The 20,663-nt window shown below is 43.8% G+C and overlaps 1 protein-coding gene across 1 annotated transcript in view; it reads right to left on the bottom strand.

Moving 5' to 3' along the window:
• Positions 1–20,663, bottom strand: part of LOC139266232 (solute carrier family 12 member 9) — a 91,042-nt gene that overhangs the window by 34,568 nt on the left and 35,811 nt on the right. The window contains exon 7 of the mRNA XM_070884061.1: positions 1,772–1,929. Within this exon, the coding sequence (XP_070740162.1) occupies positions 1,772–1,929 (158 nt within the window). The remainder of the gene's footprint in view (positions 1–1,771; positions 1,930–20,663) is intronic.

The following is a 20,663-nucleotide window of genomic DNA, read 5'->3' as shown; positions in this document are numbered from 1 at the left end:
TCAGGTTGGATTTATTTGTATAATATTTGTATAAGTATAACTAAGGATTGATTGTAGAATTTAATGACTTCCCTTCCCCCCCTCCCCCCCCACCTCGTTCCGACGCCTAATTTGTAACCCGCGCCTGATTTTTTAATGTGTAGACAAGCGTACAAAAATCTTCACTTGCTCCATTCTAAGTTAAGTTTGGAGTACGTTTTCACTGTGGAAACTTTCAAATCAGGCGTCAGTGGCCGGACACGCCCCCTTTTGAAAAAAAATTCTGTTCAAAAGTGAAACTGTTCTACCTGACTAGAACTGCAGAAAACTTAAATGTGGAGAATTCTGATTTCTAAGATACTCCGTTCTCCACCAGTTGCTCCTAAAAATCAGGAGCAAATCATGGGGAAACTTGGGGCCAAAGGGTGGTAGAAGTTTGGAACTCTCTTCCGTAAATGGCAACTGATGCTAGGTCAATTGCTAAATTTTAAATCAAAGATGATAGCTTTTTCTTAACCAAAAGTATTAAGGAATATGGACCAAAGGCAGGGTATATGGAGTTAGGTCGCAGATCAGCCATGATCATATGGAATGGAGGCTTGAGGGGCTCAATGGCTTACTCCTGTTCCTATATTCCTTTCAGACTTCCTTTTTTCTAGCTTTGTAACTCTCGCCATTCATTTTTCAGATCTATTTTACCAACATTGATTTTAAGACCAGAAGCAGAGAAAATTAAAGAACATTTTCTCGGCCATTCAGCCAACAAATCTATTCCGGTGTATTTCTCCACATGTGCTGCATCTAATCATACTCTCTTGCTTATTCTCATAGTTCTCATTTCCAAACTGTTGTGTACAGAAGAACTCCATGAGGCTGAGTACTGTGAGCTAAACTTAGTGTGACCTTAGTCTTCTTTATTACAACTCCAGAGTGCCTAAACAACATGGCAGCCAACCTTTTATACTGGCCCTGCACGTGTGTGCAGGTCACTATTAGGACTCCGACAGTCACGCCCTCTGGTGGCAAGTATTACATAGTTACATGCATAACACAAACAACAATCGAATTCCCTCTTAAAAGAATGTATGGGCTCTGCCTTAACAATGGTTTGTGGCAGAGAATTCTAAACTCTAACCATTCTGAAGATTTATTTTCTAAATTACCTTTTAATTCTGTGATTATCTTAACTTTGTGGTTCGTGACCGTCTTGCTGACCAGAGGAAATAATCGATCACTGCTTAACCTCTTCACAATTCATCATCATCCTGAAGACCTCCATCAGATTTCCTTTGACCTTCTCAACCCTAGTTTTAAAAACAATTCCCTAAATTCTCAAGTGCCTCTCATAACTGTAACCCATCATCACTGGTAACATCCCCATGAATCTAAATTGTACCTTTTTCATTGCTTTCATATCCTTCCTATAATGGGGTAGAAAAAATCTCAACATTTAAAATGCATTTTCTTTCCTTAGCCTCACTTTCAAAATGCATTGCCTCACATTTTTCTACATTAAATTCAATTTGCCATCTCTCTCCCAATTCTGATAGCCCCCTGCAGTCTTTCACAATCTGCATGCACATTTAGAAGAAAATGCAACAAATAAACAAAAAAAACTTTTTTTTAAATAAATTAGTTTTCTGAACACAGGTGGACTTTTATCCGGCTATTTGGTACAAGTATGACAGACTGACGGGCTTACATTATGATCCCATGTAATTGTATTATCTGATCCTTCTTTGTAATTTTAATTCAAGAAACTAATTTTTTTTAAAGAAAGATAATAACTTGCCAAATATATCGTCCTTTGCAAGTGCATAAAGAATTCTGGAAGCTCCAATCAGTGTGCTCATCGCAGCTGATAAAGTTGAAGAGTAGATTCCAATTATGACAAAGGGATGCCAGACATTAATGTCTTTGAGGAAGCCATAATTCTTTTGAAGCAGCAATCTTAAAACAATAAAAGAAAGAAAATCATATTCATGGATATTCAGGAGGAATTCGTATCTTGGATACAAAAAAACAAGCTTGTCCAGCGAAATGCAAACTGATAAACTGCAGTGGGTAGGTGTGTGCCTGGCACTATAGGCCTGGACTTAGGCAGCAGCTGGATATAGTTCTATAGGCAGCGAACTAATTGAATAGAATCTAGGACACAGGGAAGGAATGTCTAGAGACTTCATATAGAGCTTGGCATAGTTCATGAGCAGAAATAATTGTGCTGCTGTCCCACTGATTAATTAAAATAATTTCCATCCTCACTCATCTCCCTTAAGAAGCACATTTCCACAGACACCAGTCATCCTCTATATCTTGCCCATGAGACCATTGTTCATGTGTGATCCGCAGCAGAAAATGCAAGTGGGCAGCATCAAAACCACACCGGATTTTGTCCTCACCCAACATCCACACCTGCTTTCTGGCTCATCACTGGACAGCAATCTGAAACAGGAATGTTGCTGTTTTTCCCCCTTTACTAACTTGGGGTTCGGAGGCCAATTGTAGCACTCCTAGCTACCACCGCATTAGTTAACTCAACACAGACCTAAAAAAAAAGGAAATCGAATCTGGTACCTCCTGGTCTGTATAGATTAGCTGCCATTGCCATAACAACCATCCATCAAATGAACTAATTATCTTAATGCAGTAACAAACTTACATTTTGACTGAGTAAAATTATGACGCAGCAATAAATTATGCCATGTATGTGCAATGATGTTTACAAAGCATTTAATCTTGGTATCACAAACCACTTTTAGATTAAATATATGCTATACATATAATGGCACTCAGTTAGTTACAGCTCAGTTACCTTATTCTAGAAAACCTTTTGAAATGGAATATTTGAAAAGTAAACACACCAATCTTAAGCAGAATGCAAGCTATCAAAAGAGCTTAAAATAATTACATCTTCCAACTTCAGTTTTGAAATGCTACAGGTCAGCATTTCTAAGTGCAGCTAATAAAACTAATGAGGCCCACAAGGCGCAGCCAGGAAAGTGGAAGTGTGCCATTCAATTTTCATTATCCTATTTGTGCATCTAAAATTTCATGTATCCAGTCTTCCACGTGGCATGCATACTTATGAACAAAAGGTTTTCATGACAGGCCATTGAAGGATGATTCACAATTACTGTACACATTCATGCTGCACGTGTCCTGTAAATTGGTTTTCCAACTGGACTGTTGCTCGAAGCAATTTAATTCGAAGCAATCGAAGAAATTTTAAAAATGACTAACAAAACTCCAATGTCCCTTTGTTTCATTTAACAAAACATATTCTATACATCAATTTGTGATTTTATTTATTACACAGGACGCAATGCTTCCTGCAGAAAACAAATGTCTGCTGCTGGTGTTGCAGATAATGACTATAACTCCAAGCAACATTTCTCAGTCCTTTTGCATAACCTCAAAACCTGTTCGTTCACTGAAAACATATTTTTTGGGAAAATGCTTTTTAACCTTTGTGGAAGTAATTAGCATTGAAAAAAAAGACATTTATTTTCAGGGGGAAGGTGGAAGAGTTGCCCAAATTGGTTGCTGCATTTGTCGATGTAACATTTCAGCTACAAAAAAAAACACAATTAATTAGATGTGGGACATCCTGAGATTGTGAAAAGCATTATGTAACTAAAGTTCTTCCTTTCCTTTTTTAAAAAATATTATGAAGCAAATTGATGAGATGAAATGCAAAGTTCTTTGTGTGGAATACCGTTCAAACTTGTTCTGCCATTCAATAAGTTCATGGCTGATCCTCTACCTCAACCACACCTTTCCGCACTATTCCCACATCACTCGATTCCCTTACTATCCAAAAATATATGAATCTCTGATTTGAAAATACTCAATGACTGAGCATTGACAGCCCTCTGGGGTAGGGAATTCCAAAGATTCACAACCCTTTGAGTGAAGAAATTTCTCCTCATCTCAGCCCTAAATGGCTGATCCCTAGTTCTGGACACACTCTCCAGCCAGGGAAAACATCCTCCCAGCATCTACCCAGTCAAGCCACTTAAGAAATGTAAGAACTAGGAGAAGAAACCAGGGCTCAAATTGGGAAACATGAAAATGAGAGGAGGGAGAAGGAGGGGGGTTGGGAGAAGGAGAGAGAGGGAGAGAGGGATGGAGGGATGGAGGGAGAGAGAAAGAAAAAAAGGGGGGAGCGGAGAGAGCGAGAGCGAGAGCAAGAAGTTGAAAGACATTCAGACTATCCAAGCCAAATATAGGCAGCTAAATGTATCACTTGGATGTATAACAAGTTTCTTCAAAATTGAGATTTGAACCAGCTAGTGCTCAAGGTGAATCTATCCTGGGAACAGACATCACATCTACAGTATGAGGTTCACCACTCTGATGTCCCCAGAGGCTGACGCCATTGCTCCAGAGAAAAGTGAGGCAGCTGGCCCTACAACACCTGCTCAGAAGGATGAGGTCATCCAAGATACTGGAATAGTTTCTAAAGCTGTGACCATATCAGTAATAAGCTGAAATATATCCAATCACCAAGATGGACATGGCTGTGTCACCAATAAGAACAGGTTATTAAATTATGTTAGAAAAAATGTCAAACCACTACCACCACCAGGCAAATTATCTGGTCGGCATTACTGTTAACCCATTCACTCTTGGACCAAATAGCTCGTCAATAGGACAGTGCACGTTAATCATCATCTTCAAGATTCAGGAACGTTCATTGTCAAACAGAATTCATACTCACCCCTCCGCCCCCCCCAACCCTGCAATTTCAGGCCAAATACGTGAATAAGTTACAAGTCTATTAAAATGGGGTTTTCTCTTGAAAATGAAAGTCCAGTGGAACAATTAACAATTGCATTTTGTTGGGATCCACAAGGCTAAAAGAATCTGTCCAACGAGTATAATCATTTTCCAATATACATCGGCATAGGCTTAATCTCCCTTCTTTCTTGCAAGAATTTTATTTGGGGGGGGTGGAGAGACAGGAAGTTTTTCTATAAAAATTGTACTGAAATTACAGATTTCATACCTATTTGTTCAGCTTTATTTAAATTATTATTATGGAAAAAATAGCAAGCTTTTTAGAAGCAAATCTTCAAACCTATCAAATTCATGCAAGTTTCTGCTTTAAAAACTAGGCAGTTAGCTGGATGCAAATCTACTACCTTAAAGTTCTAATGGGTTTGCACCAGTTGAATTTTCATTCACAAATGGTAGAAAATTCACTTACATTAGCTGCAATGCAGTATTTCCAACTGAAATATAGGTTTGTGCTATTTGGAATGAAGCTTTCTCAAAAGCTAAAATAAATCAGTTAAGACCCTACCCCCACCCCACCCAAAAGAAATTGTTTACAACAAAACATCACAACAGTTCTTGGAGACAAGTACATTAGTTCTCATAAGAAAAACATCAAATCAAGATTAGACCTTATCTACTAAATTATATTGGAGCTTCCTCCTGGACCACGTAAAAAAATTGGGTTACACAAGTGAGAGATTTATGAGCAAGTTCCACTGTATTTATTCTGAATATGCCACAGTAAATTGAAGACAATTTCATCCCTTACATTTGTTTATTATTTTACCCTGAACAGAAAGTCTGCACAAATTCCTGACTTTTGCCCCACCGATCTACAAAACATAGATGAAAAAAAGAGACATTTATGGGAGTGCATATATTACAAAATTACCAGTAAAATTATGCAAAAAATGAAATGGAACTACGTATACCAAACAATGCTGACACAACCTTTAATGACTGAACGTCTCTTAAATGTAATTAATCCCAGAGTTTATGTCACATACAGAGAGGGAGAGAGAGAGAGAGGGGAGCAAGAGACAAAGAGTGCGCAAGAGAGATAGCGAGGGAGAGGCAGAGGGGGCGAGAGGTATAGGGGGCAAGAGGGGGAGAGTCAGAGAGATTAAAGTAGCTCTTCAGCCAAATGAAATGCAAAGCTATAGCAAATGCAACTTCCATTTTAACATGAAACCATCAAGCCCAACACAAAGCCTGTATAGAAAAAAATGGTCAAAATATCCAAGGTGAGGCATGATCTCATTTTATTTCTGCAATTGAAATCAATATCTATTTGTCTGAAATGACACTGATGGATTTCTTCTTTAATTTATTTTTCATAAAATTGAAGACAGTAGCTTGGTGTGCAAAGCACGAACTGACAGTAGTCACCGGTACAAAGATGCAAGAGCCACATCACATTTTGAACTCTCAGGGGAAAAAGAATATAAGCATTAGATTTTAAATGAAATCAATTGCAAACAAGTTTAATTTGCTGCCCTTCCCAGTGCTGGTTAGTATAGTGTCCTCCCTCGTTAGGGATGCTGCCAAGGAATACAAGACAAGCTGGCAGTAAAGCAGAAATATCTCTCGTCTGGAGCTTATTTAACTGCTTATTTAACCATTTACAGCACAATGCAGCCAGCAGTTTTTACTACTTTCTATGTCTATTGGTAAGAAGCAGTAGCATAAATAATTTCAGGTAGAAAGTCTACTTTGCAAATTCTGATTCAGATACATTTCTACCTACATAGGATATATCTATCAAAGATTGTTGTCTCATACAACTATAAAACAGAACTTTATTAATGATCAATCAATAATTAATCTGCATGCAAGGAACTAACAGTAATTATAGAATCATAGAATAGTATAGCACAGAAGGAGGCCATTGGCCCATCCAGTCTGCACAGTCTCTATCGAAGAACAATCCAGTTAGTCCGACTCCTTCCCCATATCCTTGCAATTTTTTCTTCTTCAAGTATTTATCCAATTCTCTTTTGTAGGTTAGTATTGAATCTGTATCCACCACCCACCCCATCAGGCAGTGCATTCCAAATCCTAACCACTTCTTGCCCAAAAAAGTTTTTCCTTATGTCACCTCAGGTTCTTTTGCCAATCACCTTAAATCTGTGCCTTCTGGTTATCGACTCTTCAGCCACCGAAAAAAGTTTCTCTTTATTTACTCGATCAGATCCTTCATGATTTTAAACACCTCTATCAAATCTCCTCTTAGCCTTCTCTGCTCCAAGGAGAACAACCCCAGCTTCTCCAGTCTATCCATGAAACTGCAATCCCTCATCCTTGGAACCATTCTAGTGAATCTCTTATGTACCCTCTCCAAATCCTTCCTAAATTGCGGTGCCCAGAATTGGACACAATACTCCAGCTGGGGCTGTACTAGTGTTTTATATAGGTTTAGCATAACTTGTTGGTTTTTATACTCTTTGCCTCTGTTTATAAAGCCCAGGATCCCATATGCTTTAATTGCTTTGTTAACCTCTCCTGCCACCTTCACAGATTTGTGGTCAAGCATACCCAGGTCTCTCTGTTCTTGCACCCTCTTTAAAATTGAACCATTTAGTGTGTATTGTCTCCCCTCATTCTTCCTACCAAAATGTATCACCTCGCACTTCTCTGCATTGAATTTCATTTGTCTTGTGTTTGCCCATTCCAGCAGCCTGTCTATTTCCTCTTGAAGTCTATTACCATCTTCCTCACTGTTTACTACACTTCCAAGTTTCGTGTCAACTGCAAATTTTGAAATTGTGCCCTGTACCCCCAAGTCCAATTAATTAATCTAGATCAAAAACAGCAGTGGTCCTGGTACTGAACCTTGGGGAACGCCATTGTATACCTCCCTCCAGTCTGAAAAACAGCCATTAACCTCAACTGTTTTTTATCCTTTAGCCAATTCTGTATCCATGCTGCTACTGCCCTTTTTAACCCACGGACTTCAATTTTGCTAACAAGCCGAATATGTGGTACTTTATCAAGTGCCTTTTGAAAGACCATAAACACACCAACTGCACTGCCCTCAACCGCACTGTCCTCATCCATCCTCATCAAAAAAAATCAAGTTAGTGAAATATTAAGTTTTTCCCTTAATAAATCCATGCTGGCTCTCCTTTACAACTCCATGCTTGTCTAAGTGGCTGCTAATTTTCTCCCAGATTATTGTTTCTAAAGGTTTCCCCACCACTGACATTAAACTGACTGGCCTGTAATTGCTAGTTTTATCGTCCTCCCCTTTTTTGAATGGATGTAACATTTGCAATCCTCTAGTCCTTTGGGACCACCCGTATTTAACGAGGATTGGAAGATTGTGGTCTACCGATTCTTCACTCAGCAACCTCGGATACATCCCACCCGGACCGGGTGACTTATCCAGTAAGTGCTGCCAGCCTTTCTAGTTCCTCTTTATCTATTTTTACTCATCCAGTATTCCGGCAGCCTCCTACTTTACCATTGCTTTGTCAAAGTCCTCTCCCTTGGTAAACAACAATGCAAAGTACTCATTTAGAACTTCAGCCATCTCTCAAGCCTCCATTAATAGATCTCCATTTTGGTCCCAAATAAGCCCCACTGCTCTCTGACAACCCTTTTACTGTTAATATGCCTTTCGAAGACCTTTGGATTCTCTTTTATGTGAGCTGCCAATCTATTCCTTTTGACCCCCTTATTTCCTTTTTCACTTCTTCTCCATAGTTTCTATATTTAGCCGGATTCTCCCTTGTATCATCAAGCCGATATCTGTCATACGCCCCCTTTTACTGCTTCATCCTACTCTCCAACTCCTTCGGCATCCAAGGAGCTCTGGCTTTGGTTGCCCTTCCTTTCTCCCTTGTGGGAATGTACCAAGACTGTACCCAAACCATTTCCTCTAAAGGCCGGCCATTTCTCCATGACATTTTTTCATGCCAGTCTTTGACTTCAATTAACCGGGCCAGATCCCTCCTCGATTCGCTGAAATTAGCCCTCCTCCAGTTAAGTACTTTTATTCTAGATTGCTCCTTGTCCTTCTCCATAACTAATCTAAACCTTACAATACCATGATCACTATTCCCAAGATGTTCCCCCACTGCAACATTCTCCACTGGACCCACTTCATTCCCCAGGGCTAGATCCAGCAATGCCTCCTCTCGCTCATTGGGCAGGAAAAGTACGAATCAAAAAAATTCTCCTGAACACACTTAGAAATTCCTCCCCTTCTCTGCCCTTAACACAATCACTGCCCTATTCAATATTGGGGTAGTTAAAGTCTCCATTATCACAACTCTATAGTTCTTGCATATCTCAATAATTTCTTTGCAAATCCGCTCCTCCATCCCCTTTCCACTATTTGGTGGTCTACAAAATACATCAAGTACTTTCTTTATTGTTTTGCAACTCCAACCAAATAGATTCTGTTTTTGACCCAAGGACATTCTCTCTCTCGAGCACTGTAACATTGTCCTTCGTCAAAACTGCTACCCCTCCTTTTTTTCCGTCCCTGTCTTTCCTGTATAAGAACATAAGAAATAGGAACAGGAGTAGGCCATTTAACCCCTCGAGCCTGCTCCGCCATTCAATAATATCATGGCTGATCTGATCATGGACTCAGCTCCACTTCCCTGCCCGCTCCCCATAACCCTTTACTCCCTCCCTTATTGCTCAAACATCTGTCCATCTCCGCTTTAAATATATTCAATGACCCAGCCTCCACAGCTCTCTGGGGCAGGGAATTCCATAGATTTACAACCCTCCGAGCAGAAATTTCTCCTCATCTCAATTTTAAATGGCAGCCCCTTATTCTAAGATGATGTCCCCTAGTTTTAGTTTCCCCTATGAGTGGAAATATCCTCTTTGCATCCACCTTGTCGAGCCCCCTCATTATCTTATAAGTTTCAATAAGATCACCTCTCATTCTTCGGAACTCCAATGTGTATAGGCCCAACCTACTCAACCTATCCTCGTAAATCAACCCCCTCATCTCTGGAATCAACCTTATGAACCTTCTCTGAACAGCCTCCAATGCAAGTATATCCTTCCTTAAATACGGAGACCAAAACTGTACGCAGTACTCCAGGTGTGGCCTCATCAATAACCTGTACAGTTGTAGCAGGACTTCCCTGCTTTTATACTCTATCCCCCTTGCAATAAAGGCCAACATTCCATTTGCCTTCCTGATTACTTGCTGTACCTGCATATGAACTTTTTGTGTTTCATGCACAAGGACCCCCAGGTCTCTACTGCAGCACCTTGCAATTTTTCTCAATTTAAATTATAATTTGCTTTTCTATTATTTCTGCCAAAGTGGATAACTACACATTTTCCCACATTATACTCCATCTGCCAAACTTTTGCACACACACTTAGCCTGTCTATATCCCTTTGCAGATTTTTTGAGTCCTCCTCATAATTTGCTTTCTCGCCCATCTTTGTATCATCAGCCAACTTATATACCTTGTACCCAGGAATATTAAGTGTCCAATCCTCCTTTTCTTTCCAGCTAAGTCTCAATTATCAGCACTACATCATGGCTATTTGTGCCTGTAGTTCACCAACCTTATCAACCACACTTTGTGCATTTACACACATGCACTTCAAACCTAACTTAGACCTCTTTGGATTTTCTATGATCCTGCCTAATTCTGTATTATTTCTAACTCTGTCTCTCCCAGTCCTCTGTACATCTTGTTTCTACTTTTTAAATACTACATCCTGGTGCCCAACCCCCTGCCGAATTAGTTTAAACCCTCCCCACACCACTAGTTAACTTGCCTGCAAGATTATTGGCCCCTGCTCTGTTTCGGTGCAACCCTCCATCTTGAACAGGTCCCTCTCGTCACAGAACTGGTCCCAATGTCCCAGGAATCTGAAACCCTCCCTCCTGCACCAGGTCTCCAGCCATGCATTAACCTGCCACATCCTCTCATTTCTACTCTCATTAGCGCATGGCACTGGGAGTAATCCAGAGATTACTACCATTGAGTGAACTGTCCATATATTTTCAGACTGCTTTTAAATCAGTATTTTCAATTATTAAATGGTGAAAGGGGAGAAGGTGGTGGTGTCAGAAATCACTACTCACATAACAGCTCACCAAAATGAGAGAATTTTTATAAGTTGCCAAAGTCACCTGTGCAAATTTATTTTCCATTATTTCTGAATACCTCAGAATTAGTGATAAACACAGCTTTTAGTCTATTTCATGCTCATCAAGTAGCGTTAAGGTTAAAAATAACTGCAGCAGCAGAGAATGATAAAACACGGGTTTATTTCCAAAATGGAGTGACTGCTGGAAGCTACTGGAAGCTGCGAAGAATACTTCTGCACATTACTGCCAGGTCCCAGATTTTAAAAATAATGTTCACTGCAACAGACGGAGGATCTGAGAAGTGCTGAAGCACATCACTAATGAAACTTTATTAATGTTAAAGATTCCCAATCTACCGTCCCTACGACTGTTACAGGAATCTCCGAATGCTTCTAGTCATAGAACAATAATTTGCAAACTCTTCACAAACCCAACTACCCATGGGCAAAAGAGACGGTGCTGGGGCCAAATTATCCCCTACCTGAAAACTGCCGACTCTGACCAACTACAATTTAGTGCACAAACAAGCGGCTCATATCTGAATAAATTCGACAATTTACACAATTAATAAATTAAACAACAAGACTTTAAAAAAAAATCCGTTTCTTTATTCCTCATTTTGGAAAGTCCAGCGACAACAAACACATTGCATCATCAAGCTTTACAATTCAGGCTCTCTCTATACCTGACATTCATTCTCCAAGCATGTCAACTTCCTCACACTCCAAATGTGATTTAACCTGATGTAAAAATTATCGAGAATATAGGGTGCCCAGGGCAAAATAATTAACTCCTTTCACCATTGGTAGGTACAGTGAAACAGTATACTTCTGACATCTCTGAATTTGGCAGGAAGACACTTACAACCCATATAGTTCAGGCTAGAAACTAAGTTGTGTTTGGAGGACAAAAATAGCACAGAAGTAAATGGATCAATAGAATGAAAACAGTAATAGAATACTTGAGCTCATCAATACACTAAAACAGCTCTGAAAACAAAAAAAGTACACTATTTGTGGATAGGCTTTCCATCTTATTAACACTTGTTGGCCATCATAAACAGCTTGGTCCTAAACAAGTCTGCTAAAACCAGGAGAAACAAATTCAGACAATGCACATCCAGCTGCAAAAAGTGTTTTTGTTTGTTCTCAGGCAATGCTGCATTTATTGCCCAACTCTAGCTGCCCTGAAAAGACGATGGTGGGCCTCCTCTTGAACCACTGCAGTCCTGGTGATGATGGTACTCCTATGATGGTGGTAAGTCACGAATTCCAGGAGTTTGACCCAGCAACATTGAAGGAACAGTGGCATGTGATCAAGAGACTTAGCGGGGAACCTGGAATGATGCCGTTCTCATGGTGCTGCTGCTCTCCTCTTTCTTGCAGAAGTCACAAGATGGGATGTGCTGTTGAAGTAAGTTTGAAAAGTTGCCGTCGTGCATCCTGCAAGATAGCACACTGCAGCCATAGTGCAGCCATGGTGGAGGGGTTGGATACTGAGTTGGGGGCGCCAATCAAGCAGATTGATCTGTCTTGGATTGTGCCACACTTTGAATGTTACTGTGAATTCACCCATCTAGGCGAGTGTTTCATTCCACTCCTAACTCGATATTGGAGAGGCACTGAGGGGTCAGGAACTACTGGTCGCAGAGTAGCCAGCCTCGGCCCAGCTTTTGCAGACATGGTGTTGATACGGTTGATCCAGTTCAATTTGTGGTAAAATAATGACTTCCAGGATATTGATGGTGGGGGTCAAAGTAATGGTGGTGCCACTGAAAGGTCAGAGGTTGTTGGTTCTTTTCTTGAAGATAGTCATTGTTGGGCACTTATGTGGCACAAATGTAACCAGCCACTTGTCAGCTAAAGTCTTGATACTATCCAGGACATGCTTTCATCATTATCGGCGGTCCTTCGAACGCGATGATTTGCTTCCACAGATGTTCAATGAAGGAGCCGATATTCCAGTCCTGAACTCCAATTGAAGGGGTGGAAGCTGCCTGTGCATGGATTTTTTTTTTTTTTTTTTTTAAATGTGTGGTGACCGTTGAACACCAGCCACCACATGGGCTTGACAGAGCTAGGCCTTTATCCAGTGGCAAGGGTAAACCAGGATGACTGGAGACCTGCTCTGCTGCACGGACCTAGTGCACATACATATCGCAGTGTGGACTGGCCCGTGCTGCCCCTGGGCTCTTCTGGGCCCCGTACCTTCATTTGCCGCACCTCTGCCATGATCTCCCTTAGGGACCTGCTTTAGGGTGGCATGGGCTGCTTCAAATATTGGAAGAATTACGAATGGAGCAGAACACCTAACCTTATGACAGAGGGAAAATCATTCATCAAGCAGCTGAAGATGGTTGGGCCAAGAATGCAGTCCTGAGGAATCCCAGTGGCAATGTCCTGGGGCTGTGATGACTGGTCTCCGTCAATCACCTTCCTGTGTATCAAGCATGACTCTAGAAGATATTTCCAGTGACCTCATTCTGCTCGAGCTTTTTGGTGCCATACTCAGTCTAATGCTGTCACATACACCTCTCTTCTAGCCTTCAGCTCTGCATTCACAACTAGATGAAGGCTGTGGTGGGAAACAAGTAGTTTTAATGGAAATTAAACTGAGCATCAGTGAGGTGTTAGTTGATGGCACTATTGATTACTTGTTCCTTTACTGCTGACATGGCAACACTCCTTCAGTATTGTACTGAATGAAGTGCCAGTCTCGATTCTGTGCTTCAATTCATAATGGGTCTTGAACCCATCACTTTCTAGCTCAGGGCAGAGGGCTACTAAGTGAGCCAAGCTAATATCTCACAAGTTTAAGATGTGCGGCTAAACAAGATAAAGTTGATCAGAAAATATTAACAAAGATGTAAAAAGGCAGACTGAACCTCATCCATCCGTTCAGTTCCACATCAACCAATACAGGCAGCATATATTTTGTACTATGAATCAGTATTTGATTTATCAATTCATTCACAATGAACCATGTTTATTACAATTATTTTAAACTTTTGGCTCCAGTATGAAAGAGCAATCTTTGACTAAAATCTTGGCTTAATCTCCAATTGCTCACTGCACTGCTACTTTCAATCATAACAAAAGTTAATTTAAATGAAGATTAACTGAACAACCCTTTTCTTTGCCGAGTATACAAACTCTTTCAGTATTTATCCCATGTGCAGCTTCCACAATTGGTACATTACCCGGGAATTGCAAAATGAGAAGATCTTGATGCCAGATAAAACAGAATTAGATCACGCCTGCATGTAAGATTTAAAAAAAAAGAGAAAATAAATCTTTGTTTAGTTCCAGCTTTGTTACAAAAGTGCTGCTGCAATCTAATGACACACCAATGTACCGTGTACAGAACGCTAGGATGTTGGTTAGTCCAGCAATTTCCCATGCAGTGAGTTGCCAATCTGAACTTCATCTGGATGCTACCAAGAAGGAATTGTTCCACAGTAAAGGGAGGGGAAGCGAGAGCGACTTGTCCTCAACAGCTCTTGTTAGCATCCAATTACACAACTCCACTGGCAGAGAGTTGAAAACACATCAATCATTTGGTAGGGGAAAGTAGTGCAGAGTGTGGGAAAGGGAAGAGAGAAATTTATAAAATGATAAGTAAAATTTCACCGTTACATTTTACTTGAGCATTTTGCCACAACTTAACCAAATTCTCCTGCCTTGGATAAAACTAATGGTCTGAGGAAGGAACATTCATCTCGTACGTCCTCTTCTGGTCAGTCCAAGTATTACAGAATACAACACCTCCAAAACAGAACTCTGTGCTCTTACAATAAGGACAATGTAATTTAAAATCACCAGCATAACCTTCAGATTCCAGACTGTTTATACAAGTCGGAAAATAAAGTCTCTTCATCTTGTTCCTGAAACACAAACTGCCTGATCTGGAGCTTTTGAAAACGTGCAGGCTAATAAATACATCTGAAACATTAGGTGGAGCCAAGTAGTTTTTAAAAATTGTTAAATTTAAAAAGCTGCCAGACATGGACCTGAACAAGTCACACAGCAAGATTGTACTTGAATTGTGTGTCTTTTCACCTATCGTAAGCAAACCGCCTAATGAGAAACTTAAGCATCGCAACATTGCATTGATTTATGCTAGGACATAATTTTGGTGAGTAAAGTTGGCTTTCAATTGCTTAAGTAATGTGACAGAATCATCGAGTCCACTCTAAACCATTGTCACACTGCTCATTAATTGGTTCACAAGGCCCTGATTGAAATTACTTTTGGTCAATCTCAAATTGAACAGGAAGAAAGAAAAAGAGGATGATGACGACGAAAACATGCATTTATATAGCACTTACAATGTAGAAAAACTTCTACGTTTCTGGACAATGTAGGGACTGTCCAGGAGAGCATGGAAGGAATGGCACATAAGGTTTCAGCGGCAGACAAACTAAGTAGGGGCAGAGATGTATGATGTCAACGGTGGAAGCAGGCAGTCTTTGTGATGTAGAAGTTGTACAATTGGAAACTCAGCTTCGGGTTCAAACAAAACATCAAGGCTGCAGATAGTCTGTTTGAAACCGAGACAGTGGCCGGGAGGCAGATTGTCAGCAGCAAAGGGCTGGAGCCACAGACAATGACAGGTAATGGCCAGCTAGGACAGATTTGTTTGAAGTGGTGAAGTTTGATGATGGTTTTGAAAAGATGGGGAACAGAGCCTGAAGTGAGGGAATCATTTACAATGTCAGCTAGTATGGGGGCCAGGAAGGGAATCTGGGTGGACAGGATTTTTGAAAGTGGGATCAAAAGAGCAGGAGGACATTTCATGGACAGGGTTAGTTTGTCATGGGTGTAACTAGTGAGATGGGGGCTCAGAGCTCGAGTCGGAGGATGACAGGGTCAGCTTGGTGGGCAGGGAGAAACTATCAGGAGGTAGCTGAATGGATGGACTCTATCTTGGTGAAGAAGAAATCCATCAGTTTCTTGCACTTGTCATTAGAGACAAGGGGAGGGAGGAAGGTTTAAGGAGATGATAGGAAGTAGAGAAAAGCAGCCTGGGGTTATGTTTGCCTCCAGGATGATCCTAGGTGCAAAACTGCCCATAAATGGGTCACTAATTGGCCAACTCCCTCAGCATGGAAAGAAGGATGTATAATGAGAGAGATGGGAATGGTCACACTATGCTGCAGCAAATTAAAAATTGTGACGCCACGATATCAAGAAACGGCTGAGCGCACTGAATACTGCAAAGGCTATGGGTGTCGACAACATCCTAATTGTAGTGTTGAAGACTTGTGCTCCAGAACTAGCCACGCCTCCAGACAAGCTGTTCCAATACAGCTACAATACTGGCATCTACCCAACAATGTGAAAAACTGCCCAATCCTGTCCTGTCCACAAAAAGCAGGACAAAACCAATCCGGCCAATTACTGCCCCATCAGCTAAGGGATGGAAGCTATCGTCGACAGTGCTATCAAGCGGCACTTACTCACCCAATAACCTGCTCACCGATGCGCAGGTTGGTTTCTGCCAGGGTCACTCTGCTCCAAACCTCATTACAGCCTTGGTCCAAACATGGACAAAAGAGCTGAATTCCAGAGGCAAGGAGAGAGTGACTGCCCTTGACATCAAGGCAGCATTTGACCGAGTGTGGCATCAAGCAGCACTTGTAAAATTGAAGTCAAATTGAACAGGAGGGATATTCTCCACTGGCTGGAGTCAGATTAAGCACAAAGGAAGATGGTTGTCGTCATGTATCCTACATGGCTACTGTTGGTATTATCACAAGGTGTGCCACCAGAGGGCACAGCAGTGGGAGACTCGTAGGTTACCTGTACAGGTGTGCCTGGAGTTAGCAAATAAAGGACTAAGGTCACTACAGTTCAAGTACAACACATTGCCTCATGGAGTCATTATTAGAGCATCTAAGGGCACAACAATTGGCGACGAGATTATGAACTTTCACGCGAAAATGGCTACCCTTGGTACGTTGCAGCAGTTCGCCGATGGTGATGATTGGGACGCCTTTGTGGAGAGGCTCGACCATATCTTCACAGCAAACGACCTGGCAGGAGACATCCTGGCCACACTGGCTGATAAGCACAGAGCTATCTTGCTAACCAGTTGTGGGCCCACCGTCTATGGCCTCGTCAGGGACTTGTTGGCACCAGCGAAGACAACAACCAAGTTGTACAAGGAGCTCATAACCCTGATCCATGAGAAACTCAAGCCCAAGGAGAGCATCCTCACAGCCAGACACCGGTTCTATACCCACCAATGGCCCGAAGGCCAGGAAATCGCGAAATACGCTACAGACCTCAGGAGGCTGGCGGCACCGTGTGAGTTTGGCAACGACCTCAATGAAGTGCTGCGGGACATTTCTGGAATTGGCCACGAGGGCCTTCTTCATAAGCTACTGTTGCTGAATACCACAGTCACACTGCAGAAGGCCATCTCCGTGAGCCAGGCATTCATGATCTCGACCTGCGGCTCTAGGCAGATGACTCACCCTCAGGACTCAAACCCGGCAGGTACTGTGAACAGAGTGGTGCCGTTTAGAGGCTGGATTGTAGAGCGCGAACCCTCTCAGGGAAGAGAGAACAGGCCCCAGAGTCCCTTAACTCAGAATCACTGAGGGAGGCTAATCGAGTAGCTCTGTACTGGCGTTGTGGAGGGAATCACAGGGCTCACCAGTGTCGCTTTAAAGACTATGTATGCAAAGGCTGCAGCACAAAGGGCCACCTCCAGCGAATGTGTAAGAGAAATATGACTCATTGTGTCGACGAAAAGTCTGCAGATGGCCATGAATCCAGCGCAGATTATGAAATGATAGGCAGAGAGGCAGCTCAGCCCCATGACGAGGTACATAGCATGTTTACCTGCACCACCGAGTGCTCCCCGCTGAAGATGGAAGTCGAGATAGATGGCGTTCCAGTCTTCATGGAAGTGGACACAGGGGCGAGCCAGTCAGTAATGAATCAAGAAGTCTTTGAGAAGCTATGGGACAATCATGCTGAACGACTCAAGTTGGTCCCGGTTCAGGTAAAGCTGCGCACCTACACCGATGAAATTATCCCAGTCGTTGGTAGTGTGAATGTAAATGTATTCCATGATGGTGCGGTGCACAAGTTACCTCTGTGGATTGTTGCGGGTGATGGACCAACGCTGCTCAGCAAAAGGTGGATGGAGAAGATCCATTGGAAGTGGGAAGACATCAGCCCTCCAGTGATCGACGTTCTCTGCGTTCGAGCCACAGCAAGCCCTCACTTGAGGGTGGACCCGGCACCAGAGAGCAGACCAGCACAGCACCCGAGGCACAGACCGCTCGACTGCGTGGAGATGATCCAGCTGAGACGACTCGAACACACCTTCCAGGCTCCAGTGGCAGGACTTCGGAGGAAGAAAATCGGATCCAGAGAAGACTTCCTGGCTTCGGTGGCAGAACCCGGTGAGAAGAGGATCACCGCAGTTGACATCGTGGATGGAGGAAAGATGGCGCCCAAACCATGAAGTGAGGCACTGAAGAAAAAGATGGCCGCGGCCAGACCGCAAGCTGATGGAGCAACACGTGGCACCAAATGGAGAAGAGGATTGGGGTAAAGCAAGCAAGGCGCTCTTAAAAGAGGCCTGCAACCCACTACAATTAAAGGGACAGTTCCACACACTCAAGCAATGTAATAGCAACTGTAAGTTAGAGACAAAGGCCCCAAGTTTCCACATGATTTGCTCCTGATTTTTAGGAGCAACTGGTGTAGAACAGAGTATCTTAGAAATCGGAATTATCGTCATTTAGTTTGCTCCAGTTCTAGTCAGTTAGAACAGTTTCACTTTGGAACAGAATTTTTTTTTCAAAAGGGGGCGTGTCCGGCCACTTACGCTTGTTTTCAAAGTTTCGTCAGTGAAAACTTACTCCAAACTAACTTAGAATGGAGTAAGTGAAGATTTTTGTAAGCTCGAAAAAACCTTGTCTACACTTTAGAAAATCAGGCGTAGGTTACAAATCAGGCGTAGGGAATGTGGGGGGGGGGGGTTTAAAGGGAAGTTTACAAACATTAAACACTTCAGTTTTACAAATAAAGAGCCATCATCAATAATAAATGATAAAAACATCAATAAATCAACCAATAAATCAATCAAAAAAAATTAATAAGAAATAGTTTTTTTTTTAAATCAATAAATAAAACATTTTCTACTGACCGACTGTAGCACCGTGAGCCCTCCAACAGCGTACTGGGATGCCCCCCCCGCCAGTGTGTCTCTGTCAGTGTCTCTATCTCTCTGTCTGTCTGTGAGTGTCTCTCATTCTCTGTCTGTCGGTGTCTGTGTTTCTGACAGCGAGGGGAGGGGGAGGAGGGAGGTAGAGGGAGAGATGGGGGGAGCAGAGAGAGGGATGGGGGGAGCAGAGAGAGGGATGGGGGAGAAGGGGGAGGGATGGGGGAGAAGGGGGAGGGATGGGGGAGAAGGGGGAGGGATGGGGGAGAAGGGGGAGGGATGGGGGAGAAGGGGGAGGGATGGGGGAGAAGGGGGAGGGATGGGGGAGAAGGGGGAGGGATGGGGGAGAAGGGGGAGGGATGGGGGAGAAGGGGGAGGGATGGGGGAGAAGGGGGAGGGATGGGGAGAAGGGGGAGGGATGGGGGAGAAGGGGGAGGGATGGGGGAGAAGGGGGAGGGATGGGGGAGAAGGGGGAGGGATGGGGAGAAGGGGGAGGGATGGGGAGAAGGGGGAGGGATGGGGGAGAAGGGGGAGGGATGGGGGAGAAGGGGGAGGGATGGGGGAGAAGGGGGAGGGATGGGGGAGAAGGGGGAGGGATGGGGGAGAAGGGGGAGGGATGGGGGAGAAGGGGGAGGGATGGGGGAGAAGGGGGAGGGATGGGGAGAAGGGGGGAGGGATGGGGGAGAAGGGGGAGGGATGGGGGAGAAGGGGGAGGGATGGGGGAGAAGGGGGAGGGATGGGGGAGAAGGGGGAGGGATGGGGGAGAAGGGGGAGGGATGGGGGAGAAGGGGGAGGGATGGGGGAGAAGGGGGAGGGATGGGGGAGAAGGGGGAGGGATGGGGAGAAGGGGGAGGGATGGGGGAGAAGGGGGAGGGATGGGGGAGAAGGGGGAGGGATGGGGGAGAAGGGGGAGGGATGGGGGAGAAGGGGGAGGGATGGGGGAGAAGGGGGAGGGATGGGGGAGAAGGGGGAGGGATGGGGGAGATGGGGGAGGGATGGGGGAGGAGAGGAAGGGGGAGGGATGGGGGAGAAGGGGGAGGGATGGGAGAAGGGGGAGGGATGGGGGGAGAAGGGAGGGAGGGGGAGAAGGGGAGGGATAAAGGGGAGAAGGGAAAGGGATGAAATGTGGGGGGAAGGAAATGGGGGGAAGGAAATGGGGGGGAAGGAAATGGGGGGAAGGAAATGGGGGGAGGAAATGGGGGGAAGGAAATGGGGGGAAGGAAATGGGGGGAAGAATGGGGGGGAGGAAATGGGGGGGAGGAAATGGGGGGAGGAAATGGGGGGGAGGAAATGGGGGGGAGGAAATGGGGGGGAGGAAATGGGGGGAGGAATGGGGGGGAGGAAATGGGGGGGAGGAAATGGGGGGAATGGGGGGAGGAAATGGGGGGGAGAAATGGGGGGAAATGGGGTGGGGAAATGGGGGGAGGAAATGGGGGGGAGGAAATGGGGGGGGAAATGGGGGGGGGAAATGGGGGGGGGAAATGGGGGGGGGAAATGGGGGGGGGGGAATGGGGGGGGGAAATGGGGGGGAGAAATGGGGGGAGGAAATGGGGGGAAGGAAATGGGGGGGGAAGGAAATGGGGGGGAAGGAAATGGGGGGGGAAGGGAATGGGGGGGGAAGGATTGGGGGGGGAAGGAGTTGGGGGGG

This window comes from Pristiophorus japonicus, chromosome 6, assembly GCF_044704955.1.
Source record: "Pristiophorus japonicus isolate sPriJap1 chromosome 6, sPriJap1.hap1, whole genome shotgun sequence".
NCBI classification, from domain to species: Eukaryota; Metazoa; Chordata; class Chondrichthyes; family Pristiophoridae; genus Pristiophorus; species Pristiophorus japonicus.
This window is presented reverse-complemented; position numbering and strand designations above follow the sequence as displayed.